Raw genomic sequence first — 16,288 nt, 5'->3', positions numbered from 1 at the left:
TGTGTATTGTCTGCTGGTGAGTAATGCTCACTTATTGAAGGTACCTGACTAGGGAAATATGGCAAAGAAAACAGAATCCACTATATAGGACCACTGACTGGTCTGGATTCCCAGAGTACAAGGAAAGTTCTCCAAGGGGAAGATATATTTCTTATACAAAAATTTTAATGGGACTTAGTTGGAAATGCAGTTGATCAGAATGCTGTCTAAGAGGAACTTGGACCACATGACCATTTTCTGGTCTGGAGAATTTATAGCCCTCATATCTCTGGTAAAAATTCACAAAGATACAAACCAATAAACAAAAAGTTAAGAAAATGAACATATCATCCCAGTGCTTCCTAAAAGCTCTAAGTAGAGGCAATGCTGGCTGAATATAAAGATGCAAAAGAGACCTGCTGGATTTTTCTAAAAGCCATCATCCACCATCAAAACATGGCTACCTAAAGGATTGGAGATCTATCAATTGTGAAATACCACCAATGATTCTGGGGGGGAGGTCAACTGGGAAAATGTAGAAGATGAAGCTTTTGTACAAACAAAACCAATATAACCAAAATTAGAAGGAAAGCAACAAACTGGGGGGGAAAATCTTTATAACAAAAATGTCTGACAAAGTTTTAATTTCCCAGATATATAAAGAATTAAGTCAATTTGTAAAAAATCAAACCATTCCCCAATCACCAAATGGTCAAGGGACATAAATAGACAGTTTTCACATTAAGAAATCAAAACTATTAGTAAGCACATGAAAAAGTGCTCTAAATCTCTTAAAATCAGAGACATGAAAATCAAAACAATTCTGAGTTACCACCTCACACCTAGCAGATTGGCTAACATGACAGCAAAGCAAAGTAATGAATGCTGGAGGGGATGTGGCAAAGTTGGGACATTAATGCATTGCTGGTGAAGTTGTGAATTAATCCAACCATTCTGGAGGGCAATTTGTAACTATGCCCAAAGGGCTTAAAAGACTCCCTACCTTTTGACCCAGCCATAGCACTGCTGAGTTTGTATCCCAAAGAGATAATAAAGAAAAAGACTTGTACAAGAATATTCATAGCTGCATTTTTTGTAGTGGCAAAAAAATTGGAAATTGAAAGGGTGTCCATTGAATTGGGGAATGGCTGAACACATTGTGGTATCTGTTGGTGATGGAATACTATTGTGCTCAAAGGAATAATAAAGTGGAGGAATTCCATGGGGACTGGAACAATCACCAGGAATTGATGCAGAGCGAGAGGAGCAGAACCAGGAGAACATTGTACACAGAGACTGATACACTGTGGCACAATCTATTGTAATAGATTTTTCTACCAGTAGCAATGCAATGACCCAGGATAATCCAGAGGAACTTATGAGAAAGAATGTATCCACATTTAGAAGAAGAACTGTGGGAGCAGAAACACAGAAAAACAACATATGATTGATCACATGGTTTGATAGGAATATGATTAGGATTTTGACTTTTGGTCACTCTATTGTAAATATGAATAACATGGAAATAGGTTTTGAACAATGATACATGTCTAACCCAGTGGGTGGGAAGAGGGGTGGAAAAAAATCATGTAACCTTGGAAAAATATTCTAAATAAATAAATAAATTATATTTTAAAAATGTTAGAAGATGGGGTCACCCACTATGGTGAGAGATCTTTGGTTTACCAAGTTACTACATGAAAAATCATAATAAAAAGAAAATAAAAAAGAAAATATAAATATTCTGTGGAAATAGACACCACAATAATTTCATAACATTTAAGTGCACTAACATAAAGACTACTCCCACAAACATTAACACCATTTGAAAGAACCCTAAATGCTATGGAAGAAGGAAGGGTAAAATCAACCGTTTTATTCACTGTTGAAATAAGTATTTGCTGTCCTGAGATGAAAGACCATGTCCTTTTGTCAAAAGGATTTCTTCTGCAATTGTAAAAATACTAGCTGTCTTCCTCTTGCTTCATTTTTTGGAATGGGGAATGTTTTAGTAATGAATCCTTCCCAAATATCCCTTTATCTTCCTTGCCTTATCCTCCTCTTTCTCTACCTCTTCTTCTCCAATGAAATGGCTTATTTTTCTATCTTAAGTTTCCACAGAACGATTCTGCTTGGCTGTGTACTCTAAACCCGAAAGATAATAGAAATCAAATCTCTACCCTGGGAATCTGAATTTGTTGTCAGTGAGAGCAGATATTAGCATGCTAGTACATACCTTTACTTTCAGCCTGGCCTCTTATGTTGGAGTCATAGTCACTGAACCCAAACTGGTGAGTGTGCATACCCCAAGTAGTCACAAGATATCCCTAATGATCTGGCAACAGCAAAGTGAGAACCAAAACCCAGGGACAGCTGAAACATACAAAGGGTAAAACGTGTGCCTAAATTAACAACCTGTCATGGTTCTGTCTTCCTGGAACTCATTCTATGGTGTTGGTCATCTTCCCTAAATTTATTTTGTGCAGATGAGATCAGAGTGAAACACAAGCACAGGGGGATGAAAAGGTCCCTTGTTTCCTTTTGGCATATACAGAAAGATACTTCTTTCTGGGAATTTTCTTAGTATTTAAAACGACCACAACTAGGTCTACTCTTTTCAGTAGCTGCAACTACTTCTGACGATTTGCTAAGGGAAGGTAGAGCTCAAAGACTAAAGGCAGAAAGCCCATGCCTTAGTGGGAGGGCACTGATTTTTCTGTCCAACACCAGAATCAAGACTCAGGCTTGTGTCTAAACCTTGTGCTCATTGATCATCATGAAATCCATCCCCAATTAGATGAACAGAAGCAGCCATTTGGGTGGCTACATGAATGTGTGAATGACCTCCAATATTTTATGACTGAATTTATTAGCCCTGAACACAAAACCCCCATGAAGATCTGGGGGAAACTTGTGAAGAGCTCTCTCAGCAAGTCTCTGGCAGGCAGTGGTTGCTGGATTGGTTTGTGGATCAAATAAGAAGGTGACACCTAGCCTGCGATCACCTCTTGCATAGAATGATTTTTCTTTTCTAAATGTCTGCCATCTGCTATGAAAAGAAGCTATAGAGGGATGGTAAAAGAGCTTGTGCTGGAAAGTACAGTAAGACTGTGTGTGTGAGGTTTTGTCCATTTGTTTGCTTTCTGTAATGTAGAATATATGCTTACATCATTATAATATCACTGTTTCCTATTCTCTCTCCTGGCAAATACTACTGACCTTTTTGTGGTGGTCAGATTAGCCAAGGTAAAAAAAAAAGTGAAAAGAGCGAGAACTGTGTTTGCCAAAAGTTTTGGTTTTCAGTATATATAATCTTGTCTCCTATTCATATTTGTGGTCAAGGTGAAAATGAGACAGAGGCAGACACAGCAATAGAGAAAGATAGAGACAAACAGAATGAGAACAGAGACCGAAAGACAGACAGATTCAAAGACAGAGTCAGAGAGACCTAGGTACAGAAAGAGATAGAAATAAAGACAGGAACAAAGACATGGAAATTCATGGCATTGCTAACTAAAGACTGAATTACAACCAAAGGGTAATCTGTTGAACATATATTTCCTATTCGCATTGGGAGTGTTTTATGAATGCTTTTATACACACTAAAATGTTAGTTGATTTTTGAGGGGAATTTCCCTAGAATTGTTAAAAGTAGAAACTTTGTAGAATTTGCATACAAAGAGAATGCAGAGCCCTCTACCTCCCTTCCCTGGAAAGTGAAAATTTTATTGTTTTAGTGTAGGGAAATAAGGATGTTTCATCAACTAGAAAATGTTCAGTTCTTAAACAGAACTGAAATTAGTTTTAGAGTTTGTCTCTAGTGATTCCAAAATCAGAGAAGAAAGTAAACATTTGCATGTGAAATTTTAAAGCCATATCTGATGCTTAAGAATTGTCTAATGCAGCTATTAAATCTATAATTTAAAAAAGAAGGAAGGTGGTTTAAGTCAGAAAGCAAATAATTTGGGAATAAGCAAAATTTTATGTTAGTAGTTACCACTATGGATTTCTGAGCTAGATGAATTAGAAGCAAAGTTGCCTAAAAAGAATAAAAATAGACCATATACTGTAAGTTCTTAAGAAAGCAATTATAATTAAAGGAATTGTTTTACTTTTCAAAATGAGAAACTGTGAAGTTTCAGTTCTAATAATGGAAAAGTAAAGTTTCACAATGAATTAGAGATACATAAGAAAAGTTTGCTCAATCTGTATATAAGCGATTTAACAAAGGAAAAGGAGGCTCATGTCTTTTGGAAATTATTTGGAAATAGAGAAATGAAATACTATGAGGTTTTGATTAGTATCTGCAGAGAGAAAGAGAACTGGAGGAAGTTGAAAGATAATTTGCACTAATACAGTATAAATATGGAGTTAAATTAGAGGTCAATGAGAAGCAAATAAAAGTAGTCCTAGAATTTTTAAAAATTCAACTCAATTTTTATTTCCCCCAAATAACATAAAAAATTCATGATTTTTCACCCAAATTAAGAAAATATAAGGTCCTTATCTTTTCCAGCTATCAAATGGCCAGCATAGTACATAGAAAGAGCCCAGGATCTGGTAAAGTGCTACAGAATGGAAAGTGGAAAAGGCACTTGGCTCTTCCTTTATAGTGCAGCTAGAATTGTAAGCTACAATCTATTTTTAGATTTTAATACAAAAAGGTATTAAGTAACTACAAAAGGTGAACTTACCAACAAAGGTATTAAGTAACCAAAAAGGATATAATCTAACCAGAGAAGGTGAGATGCTGAAGAGTGGGAAATCCTAGAAAAAATCTAACCAAAGAAGGTGATAACCAAAGAATGGGCAGTCCTGGAGAAAAGCATCTGCTGTGATTAGTAGACGTGACAATTTAGGGGAGGTGACACAAGAGAAAAAAGTCTTTAAATAGAGTGGGGGGGGGGGAGACTGAAGAGGACAGTCACCTGGGCTTGGAGTGAAGATTCATTTGAATTCATTCGAATTCAGACATTCAGACAGTCATTTGGAGATTTGGGCACTGACTCAGAGGAGCAACTAGAAGACAGAAACCCAGACTTCTTTTAGACTGTCACCATTGGTGAGTGAAAGCTGATTTAGTGACCCTGCTTTTCTGGAGGCGTGAAACCTCCAGGTAAGATCCATCTTCTTGAGACTCTCTTCCCCTGGCTGTGGCTTAGAGATTCTAACTGGTATCAGAGGAAGCAAGAGTTTTCTCTCTCTCTCATTCCTTAATATCTTCCTTCTATTGTAAATATAAATAAAGTACCATAAATTTCATTTAGTTTAGTATTTCATTTTGGGATTTAGAAATTAAATCCTTGGTGACCACCTAATTAATAATATATTTGAGTCCAACCACAATTAATTTTAACACTAATAATTCCATGCACTCAGTTGGCATAATGAAAAAAGAGGTACAAAAATTCACTGAAGAAAATAAAAAAATTAGACATGGGCAAGTGGAAGCTAATGAGTCCATGAGACATAAAGAAACAAAACAAAGCCAAAATACTACAAAAAAAAAAAAGAATAAAATGTGGAATACCTTATTAGAAAAACTGACCTAGAAAATATATCAATGAGAGATCATTTAAGATTTATTGAACTCAGGGGCAGTTGGGTGGCTCAGTGGATTGAGAGCCAGGCCTAGAGATGGGAGGTCCTGGGTTCAAATATAGCCTCAGACATTTCCTAGCTCCATAACCCTGGGCCACTTGACCCCCATTGCCTATCCCTTACCACTCTTCTGCCTTAGAACCAGTACACAGTATTGATTCTAAGATAGAAGGTAAGGGTTTTTATAAAAAACAAAAAAGAATTCTTGGACTACCTGAAAGCCATGATCAAAGAAAAATTTTAGATATATTTCAATAAATCATCAAGAAAAATTGCTTCAATATTTTAAATCCAGAGATTAAAATGCAAATTCAAAGAAACTAGAGATCACTTCCTGAAAGAGATCTCAAAATGAAAACTCCCAGGAATATTAGAACCAAAATCCAGATATCCCAGATAATGGAGATAATTGGCATTTGGAAAGAAACAATTCAAATGTTGTAGAACCTTAGTCAGAATCACATAAAATTTAACCTTTTTCCATATTAAGAGAGCAGAGGGTTTGGAATATGGGATATCATATACTAGAAGGCAAAGGAGTTAGGAGCTAGGATTACGACCAAGAATAATCTACCCAGCAATAGAAAAAACTGGTATTTATGAAATAGAGAACTTTCAAGCATTCTTGATAAAAAGACCAAAGCTGAATATTAGCATATTATATTCTGTTCTTGTCTTTTATTTTAATTCTGCATGTCTTTCTATTTCAAATTTGTCTCCTGTAACAATATAATTTTAGATTCTGGTTTCTGATTCATTCTACTCTTGACTTCAACTTCATGAGCAAGATCATTGCATTCACATTTACAATAATAACTCTTGTTTTCCTAGTAGGTGAGTTACATATCTGCATACAACTGAATATACTTCATTTCTTCTGAATATTCAATTGAATATATTTCATTTCATATATATATATATATATATATATATATATATATGAAAAAGTGAGAGGGAGTATAGGAGAGAGTAAAATTTATTAAACTAAGAATCATACCCTATTGATATAGGGTCCAAGGACCCATGGTGAAATGATGCTTTCCACCTTCAGAGAGAGACCTGATGAACTATGAGTGCAAATTGAAGTATTTTTTCTTTATTTCTTTTTTCACTTTATTGTTGTCAATATGAGAATAACTATACCTTGTTCTAAATGTAAGTGATAGAACTTGCTGTTAGATGTTGCAATCCATTGGAACAACAATTTGATTTGCTGTGAATTTTGAATCTAGATATAACTATTTGAATTATGGCCAAGCTAGTACTCCACCATTCAAGAGAACATGCCAAAGTTCCAATTAAAATTGCTAACTGTTTGAAAGATTGAGAAGACAGCCTAACAAAGCTAATAGGATGATCCTCTTGACTCAGTCTCCCTATTATGCTATTTCCTATTTGAGAAGGGAATTTTTCTACCAGATAGATTATGAGCCTGGCTTTGAATAATGTGGAACTCTGTTGTGTGATTGATTGTTCTCAAAAATATTTATGACTTTTACTTAAAATCAAACAGAGCTGAGGGACCTATGCTGTGTTATAACTTGTTATGTCAGTATGTGCCTTTAGCTTAAGAAATTATGAGGAAGCCTTCATATCCATCTTCTTCTTTTACAGCAAATATATCTGACCATGGCAAGAGAACTACAAATGTTTTACAATGAATCTTACTGTTACAATCACCTGGCATCACTAAGCCTACTATGATGAGAATGAATGGATTAAGGACTCTACCAGCTATATTTCTATTAAAAATTACAGATTAGGAAAACTAGAAAATAGAGATTGTTTCTAAAGGGTTTTCTTGAATGTTAAACCATTGACTTTATATTTCATCCTACAGATGATGAGGTCAGTTGATGCTATTTGAGTAGGGGTGGTGGCATGGTCAGAACTATGTTATAGGAAAATCACATTGATGAATGGAGAATGTACTGGAATTGAGACTTGTGGTCGGCAGTACAACCAACAGGCTATTTTAATAGCACAGGCATGAGGAAATGGGAGCCTGAAAATGACGATGGCAGTATCAGAGGAAAAAAGGGAGTGCATTTGAGATGTTATAAAGGCAAAACTGACAAGCCTTTGAACTGAATTGGAACATGGAATAAGTTAGTCTATCCCCTTTGGTGTGGATTCTATCCTGGATCTCCACCATAATGTATTGCACACTTTGGAGAGCATACATTTACCTGTTCTATGTGTCACCTAATGATTTATTATGTCACTGAATAGGATTATTTCTGTTTTCATTTATTTAAAAAATTTGTGAATGACAGTATGATTCTTTACTATTTTTCTTCTGTTATCCTTCCATTTTCATCTTCAAAATGACTGTTCTCAGTTGTTGCTCTGGTCAAGGTTTCTATAAACCATATTTACCCTCCATTGCTCTTTACCTATTGATGTGATATTTCTCATAATCATCTATCACCCTTCTTTATAAGATTTTCCAATATATATATGCATATATATATATATATATTCTAAATCATCATTGTTATCTGCCAACTAAGTCAAGTAGTTGCTGAATAAGACAATTTAAGGCATTTTATCCCCTATGCTACTTGTTATACACTGGTTACATTTTTTAATATAAAATGAATAAGATCTTAAAAGCAAGATATTTTGAAGATTAGTGCTTCAATGCTTTTTCACTATCGAATGTGTTATATTATGTCATGTATTTTATCACTTCACTTTGCATCAGTTCATATATGTATTATGTTCTGTTTTTTTTTCCTGAAACCAACCCATCATCATTGTTTATAACACAGTATATAACTCCATCACAATCACATGCCACAACTTGTTCAGCCATTCTCCAACTGATGAACATATCTTTGATTTCCAATTCTGTGCCACCACAGGCAAACCACAGATCTTTAGCTAAAAATATTTTTAAATTTAAATTTTAAATTTAAATTTAAATTAAAAAATATTTTAGCTAAAAATATTTAGCTGCTAAAAATATTTTTATTCTCATAGGTACTTTTCCTTTCTCTTTGATCTCTTTGGAATACAGATTTAGAAGTGGTATTGCTGTGTCAAAGGTTGTGCACTTTTATAACCCTTATGTGCATAGTGTCAAATTGTTCTCCAGAATGATTGTACCAGTTAATTACTCCACCAACAATCCATGTAGTACATATTGATATCATATCATATCATGTCATGTTTTGTTGAATTATTCTACATTATGTCATATTGTTATAGTAACATAAGTAATATAATCTGAGTCAATGTAATTTTTGCTTTGATTAATACTACAAATTATAAATTAATTATATTTTAAACCCTTACTTTCTCTCTTAGAATCAATACTTAATAGAATCCATACTTAATATTAGTTCCAAGGCAGAAGATCTGTAGGGGGTAGGAAATTGAGGTTAAATTACTTGCCTAAGGTCACATAGCTAAAAAGTGCCTGAAGTCATATTTGAACCTGAGACCTCCCATCTCTTGAGCTGGTTCTCTATACACTAAACAACCTTACTGCCCCTTCATCAATTGATTCTTAAAGTAGTTTAAGATTGTATAATCTTTCCCCATTATTTTTCTTTCTTTAGCCTTTGTACTAATTTAGAAATGGGCTCTGATAAGACCATGATTTATCTATGCACACAAATTTAGGCAAGATAAGACTTCTATATCAATAATGCATATTATTCTGAGGCAGAGTCAAGATGGCAGCATAGAGGCAGTGAAAGTTCAGACCTCTGAAAACCCTTCCTTACCAATTAAAAACTAAATGCTCCTAGGAGACTGAAAATCAAACCTAACAACAGGACAGAGCTAAAGAACCCTCCTGCTTTACTCAACTTAAAAGGTACTCCCCCCAAAAACCTGAATTTGAGAACACTTGGGTTAAAGGGGAAGGAAGAAGGAAAATCCCAGGAATGCTAGAGGGGATGTGGCAAAGTTGGTACTTTAACACATTGCTGGTGGAGTTGTGAATTAATTCAAACATTCTGGAGGGCAATTTGGAACTATGCCCAAAGGGTGCTAAAGGACTGTCTGCCCTTTGATCCAGCCATAGCACTGCTGGATTTTTACCCCAAAGAGATAATAAGGAAAAAGATGTATGAGAATATTCATAGCTACACTCTGTGGGGGCAAAAAATGAGGAGATGCCTTTCAATAGGGGAATGGCTGAACAAATTGTGGTATCTGTTGGTGATGGAATACTATTGTGCTGAAAGGAATAATAAACTGGAGGAATTCCATGGGAACTGGAAGAACTTCCAGGAATTGATGCAGAGCGAAAGGAGCAGAACCAGAAGAAAATTGTACACAGAAATTAATACACTGTGGTACAATTGAATGTAATAGACTTTTCTGTTAGTGGCAATGCAGTGATCCTGAACAATCCGGAGGGATCTACAAGAAAAAAAAACAACACTGTCCACATTCAGAAGAAAAACTGTAGGAGTAGAAACACAGAAGAAAAACAGCTGCTTGATTACACGGGTTGAAGGGATATGATTAGGGATGTAGACTCTAAATGAACATCCTAGGGCAAACACCAACAACTTAGAAATAGGTTTTGATCAAGGACACATGTAAAACCCAGTGGAATTGCACATTAGCTACAGGAAAGGTGGAGGGAGGGAAGGAAGGGAAGGAATATGATTCTTGTAACCAAGGAGTAATGTTCTAAATTGACTAAACAAATAAATTAATTTAAAAAATTGAAAAATAGTCACTGAACAGTTATTACATAAAATAAAATAATAAAAATAATGTATATTATCCTGTTGGTTAAAATTGTCATTTTTTGATAAGTGTAGAAGTGTAGGCATGTGTATGCATATGTTTGTGGCACACACACAAACACAGAGAGAGAGAGAGAGAGAGAGAGAGAGAGAGAGAGAGAGAGAGAGAGAGAGACAGAGACAGAGACAGAGACAGAGACAGAGACAGAGACAAAAAGTTGTTATTACTTGGTGATCTTCATTCCCAGTATCTACAATTTTTTTTCAGACAGAAATTATGATTTAAATGTCTGAGACCTCTATGTGGTCTATACATCTTTAGCCCATTTCCTTCTTTCTTCCTTGCTTATAATTTACAACGTTTCTCACCCTCTTCACATATTTCCACAATTGAATAGAAATCAAGGAGCATAAATGTATGTGGATTTCATTTTGCAGAATTTTCCTACCTCTTCATCCTCTGGAAAAGATATTGATACAGTCTGCAGTGTTTGTGTGTGTGTGTGTGTGTGTGTGTGTGTGTGTGTGTGTGTGTGTGTGTGTGTGCTTTAGTCTTTGGAAGAATATTTCAAGTACTTGTATTGCAATACAAAATGAGTAACTGACTTACAAAATGATGCTTTCGAGTGCATAATGAAACCAACTGTGCCAACTCCTTTTTCATTCCAAGGAGTAAGTCTTTTTTGCCATTTAAATTCAACTTCATCCTGTTTTCTATTTTTCTGTTTTAGAGATTTGTGTTCTTTTTGGTGGTTTTGCTTTGTAGTGAGAATGCCAAAATTAGTAGAATTTAGCTCCTCCAGCAATATTTACACTTTTTCATTTTTGTACAGAAATCTTATGTTTAGAGTACCAATAAGCTAATTAACGTTAATTGCTAATTTATAGCACTTTCTGACTCTTTTTCTTTTATCATGACACTGTCTTTGCAGGTGTACAAAATGGCAGCCCTACAGGGATAAATATCACCTAGCATTTTTCTTTGTTTTATGAGTGGAAATAGCCAAGAAATTCATTGCTAAGTATCCTAGACGTTAATGATGAGTATCTCCATGCTTAGCTAGACTAGTCCTCAGAAAAAAGTCTCAATCTGTGTCTGTGAGCACAATTAAAGTATTTCATAGTAGAGTGTGAGAGAAGTTTCAATTCACTGAAATAGCCATTGATAACTAATATTTTGAAAAACACAACTATTTTCATAATACGTTGATATAGATATTTACTATTAAAATATCCAAATAGAATAAATGTTCCCCTTGTTCAGGTAGTTTGTCATAGTCGGAGAAGGGGAAAAGGTCGTACAGAGAGCTTTTTAATTTTTTCTTTTTAATTTTTAAATACTTTTATTGTCTTCATGTTTTATTAACATAACTATCCTAAGTATACCTCCCCATATCCTTTCCAGAGAGCTATACCATATAACAAATGCATCCAAAAATGCTGAGGTACTAATTCTGTACTCTCTTCTCTAGCAGTCCCTACCAATAAATGTAAAGTTAATCCCATGTATTCTCCTTTTCTAGTGTACCTCATTCCCAGAACAATGTTAGTTCTTATAGGTGTTAGAAAGGGTAGATCCATGGTAGTCCTCTAACCTCAAGATGCCTCTAATTATGCAGGCTAATACTGATCTATACTCTCCTCCAGTTACGTTTCCCATACCACCCCCACATTTATTTCAAAAATCTCTAGCCCATATTTATTCTCTCTCACTTCCTCAAATGTAAATATCCCCCAAGAAGTCCCTTCTTCCTTTGCACTTCTTTTTAGTCCTCCCTACATCCTCCTCACTCCTCCACTACAGGCTTATTTTACTGGGATTGCAATGGTCATCTTCCTTCCATTGGTAGCCCTCAGTTTGACCTGGGAACCTCACACATTCCTCTATATCCTCCTATTTCCCTCCTCCTTGTTATATAATTGCTTTGTTGTAATGTAATCTTACAAAACAAATCAAAAATGATAAACTCATTGATTCACCTGTAGGCAGGATCTTGCCAGGTTCTGTCCATAATGCCACAGGATCACCTCTTTACTGTTATCTCCAGTGGACTTCTGCCTTCATCAATAGATAATGGTGAAACAGTGCCTCAGTCCAGGTTTGCATGAAGAGAGAGCAAAGGAGACCCTGGGATAGGATGGGAGAACACAGTCTAATGTAGTAGGGCAGAACTTAGATGAGATCTAGAGTTGGCATCAAGGAAAGGGGCACAGCTGGGTTCAGTACAGCCTCAGCAGAGGAGAGAGAAAATCAGTGCTATATAGTGTAAGTCACCAGTGAAATGAGTATAATACAACAGGGTACAGCCTTGGTGGAAAAGGGCAGAAGCCAATAAAATCCAGGACAAGCAACATCTGGACTGAACAGAGGCAACCCACAGCAGATCATCCTCCATGATCCAACAGGCAATGGAACAGCCCTGGCACAAGAAGGGACTATGGTTCAAGCTCAAGGTAACACTTCCTCCACCACAGAAATAGAGTAATCTTCAACAGATAGGCAAGGGTTGTGGGGAAAGCCCCAGAATGGTATGAGATGGTACCTCAGAATTGTTTTCATTTGTATTTCTCTAACCAAAAGTGATTTGATGAACTGGAGAAATTCCATGGGAACTGGAATGACCTCCAGGAATTGTTACAGAGCTAAAGGAGCAGAACCAGGAGAACAATGTACACAGAGACGGATACATTGTGGCACAATTGAATGTAACTGACTTCTCTACTAGCAGCAATGCAATGACCCAGGACAATACTGAGGGAATTATGAGAAAGAATGTATCCACTTCCAGAGAAAGAACTGTGGGAGTAGAAAGGCAGAAGAAAAACAACTGCCTGATCACATGGGTTGATGGGAATATGATTGGGGGTGTAGACTCTAAATGATTACCCTAATGCAAATATTAATAATATGGAAATAGGTCTTGATCAATGACACATGTAAAACTAAGTGGAGTTGCTTATTGGCTATGGAAGGGGGTGGGAGTAGGAGAGGGAAAGAACATGAATCATGTAACCATGGAAAAATATTCTAAATTAATTAATTAATTATTTTAATTTAAAAAAGTGATTTAAACCATTTTGATATGGCTGTAGAAAGCTTTGACTTTTTCTCATGAAAATTGCCTATTCCTTTGGCCACATACCCCAACTGACCATTTATCAATCTTACTTTTTGTAAATTTGACTTAGTTTTCTATATATTTGAGAAATGAGGACTTTATTGGAGAAACTTTCTCTAAAATTTTTATATTCTTTCATTATCTGTAGAAACTTATGTTTCCCTATTTATCTCTTTTAGTTAAGTATATTTCTGCTTTTGTTCTGTCTGAGATTGCTACTCCTGCCTTTTTTACTTCATTTGAAGCATATTAGATTGTGCTAATCTTTATTTTAACTCTGTGTGTCTTTTGGTTTCAGATGTGAATATTATAAATAACATATTGTTCATTTCTGATTTATAATCTATTATGCTATTCACTTCTGTTTTATGGGTGAGCTCATCCATTCACATTGACAATTGTGTGTATTAACTGTGTATTTTCTTCTGTTCCATTTCCTTTTGCTTACTCCCTCTTTTTATTCCATCCCTCCTCAAAAGTCTATTTTCCTTCTAATCACTGCCTCCCTTAATCCACCCTTTCTTTCTTTAATCCAACCAATTCTTTCTTTAAATGAAAATTTTTATTTAATTAATTAATTTTGAATATTTTCCATGGTTACATGACTTTGAACTAATTCTGATCATAACGAGGATGAAGCATTGTCTGTAACCCATCCATCCCCTGTTCCCCTGTAAAACTCTTCTTTGTATGAGTTTTTTATAAGAGAAAATTTATCTCATTTTACCTGTCCCTTCCCACTTCTCCAAATGCATCCCTCTTATTCTTTTTTTTTTCCTTTGGAGTTCATTATAACACGATTGGCTAACTTTTAGCTTCCTTAATAATGATAAAGTTCTTAGGAGCTACATGTACCATCTTCACTTAAAAGGATGTAAATTGTTTAAGACTATTGAGTACCATACGATGACTCATGTCTGCCTTTTCATGTTTCTTTTGAATCTTGTGTTTGAATGTTGTTTTCTATTTAGCTATGGTCTTTTCTTCAGGGCTGCTTAGAAGTCTTCTGTTTCGGGGGGAGGTGGGGGCGGGGGAGAAGGGAGGCCGCCGCCGCTCGCGCTGGTTCCGCGCCGCCACTGTGGCCATGATGATCCACGGCTTCCAGAGCAGCCGCCAGGACTTCTCCTTCGGGCCCTGGAAGCTGACGGCGGCCAAGACGCACATCATGAAGTCGGCCGATGTGGAGAAATTAGCTGATGAGCTCCATATGCCATCTCTTCCTGAAATGATGTTTGGAGACAATGTTTTAAGAATCCAACATGTTTCTGGCTTTGGAATTGAGTTCAATGCAACAGATGCTTTAAAGTGTGTAAACAACTACCAAGGAGTGCTTAAGGTGGCATGTGCTGAAGAATGGCAAGAGAGCAGGACGGAGGGTGAGCACTCCAAAGAGATTATTAGACCATATGACTGGACCTATACAACAGATTACAAAGGAACATTACTTGGCGAAGCTCTTAAGTTAAAGGTTGTGCCTACAACAGATCATATAGACACAGAGAAATGGAAAGCCAGAGAACAGATTAAATTTTTTGAAGAAGTTCTGTTGTTTGAAGATGAACTTCATGATCATGGAGTTTCAAGCTTAAGTGTGAAAATTAGAGTGATGCCTTCTAGCTTTTTCCTGTTACTGAGATTTTTCTTAAGAATTGATGGCGTGCTCATCAGGATGAATGACACAAGGCTCTACCATGAGGCTGACAAGACTTACATGTTAAGAGAATACACTTCAAGGGAGAGCAAAATAGCAAATTTAATGCATGTTCCACCAGCCCTCTTTACAGAGCCCAATGAAATATCACAATACCTACCTGTAAAGGAGGCAGTATGTGAGAAGCTGGAGTTTCCTGAAAGAATGGATCTTAACCTTGTGGCTACACAGGAAAATACATGCATGGAATCTAAATAAAATGTCATACAATATGAACTCTCTGTGGAACCCTCACTGGAGATGACTACTTTTGGGGGGGATTGAGGGAGGGCTATCTAATAAGACAATGAGCTGCCTTTCCTTGTGTCGAGATTTTCTGTAGCCTTAAAAGAAGGGATGAAAAGCTTGATGTAGGCAGGTTCCATGTAGCCTGCTGTTCATACCACCTGTCCATATGTAAAATTAATGGGAGATAGAGTTGAACCAAGGTTTTGAGTTGTTATAGAATGGGATCTTAGTAATAGATATTTATGTCCTAAAGAGTAATCAGAGGCAGTGGGCATGGAATTACCACAAATATTATTTTGCATGAAGAGTTTAATTAAGTGAATCAAATCTAGTAGTTCTTTTATAATTTTCAGAAGATTCCTGGGAAGTGAAAGATTGTACATTTTGATAGCTTTTCAGTTTTAGTTTTGCAGAAAAATACTGACAAAAGGCTCTGCTAGAAGAAGTGACTTGAATTCACAAGTTAATTTCATGTTTTATATTCACAGAATAAGTTTATGTTTTCCCTTGAAAAACCATTGTGTTAAATGGTATTTTTAGGCAAAATGTTCATGATTAGAACCAAAAAATTATTTCTAGAATTTCAAGCTAGTTCATCTATTGAAAGAGTAATTAATAATGTTTCTCTCTAGGCTATAGTCCCTTACTGGCAGGTGTGCTGGTGTTACAACTAGTTTTTGGCTGTCATCTTGTAAAGGCAGGTGCCTTATTTTTGGTTCTGTTGATGTTTTTTGTGCTTCTACCTTATATGACACCTTAATGTGAATAAATATGCTGAAGTACCAGTACTGAGAAATTTTAGATATCAATCTATCTCTTGGATCTGGTATTAAGGAGAAATATTTTACAGATTAAGTCCTGAGCTAGATTTTTTTTTTCATAAGATATTGGGGGTTGGCATGGGGGATATGAAAATGAGGAGAAAATATTTTTAAAAT

General features: G+C 35.8%; 1 protein-coding gene across 1 annotated transcript; it reads left to right on the top strand.

Annotated features, from left to right (window-relative positions):
• Positions 1 to 14,431: 14,431 nt before the first annotated feature.
• LOC100016698 (TIP41-like protein) lies at positions 14,432 to 15,338 on the top strand. Its single transcript, XM_056824997.1, has one exon. It carries the CDS (start codon positions 14,496 to 14,498, stop codon positions 15,318 to 15,320), a length of 825 nt encoding a protein of 274 aa, XP_056680975.1. The 5' UTR covers positions 14,432 to 14,495; the 3' UTR covers positions 15,321 to 15,338.
• The last annotated feature ends 950 nt before the right edge of the window (positions 15,339 to 16,288 follow it).

The sequence above is a fragment of the Monodelphis domestica genome, chromosome 3 (assembly GCF_027887165.1).
Source record: "Monodelphis domestica isolate mMonDom1 chromosome 3, mMonDom1.pri, whole genome shotgun sequence".
NCBI classification, from domain to species: domain Eukaryota; kingdom Metazoa; phylum Chordata; class Mammalia; order Didelphimorphia; family Didelphidae; genus Monodelphis; species Monodelphis domestica.
This window is presented reverse-complemented; position numbering and strand designations above follow the sequence as displayed.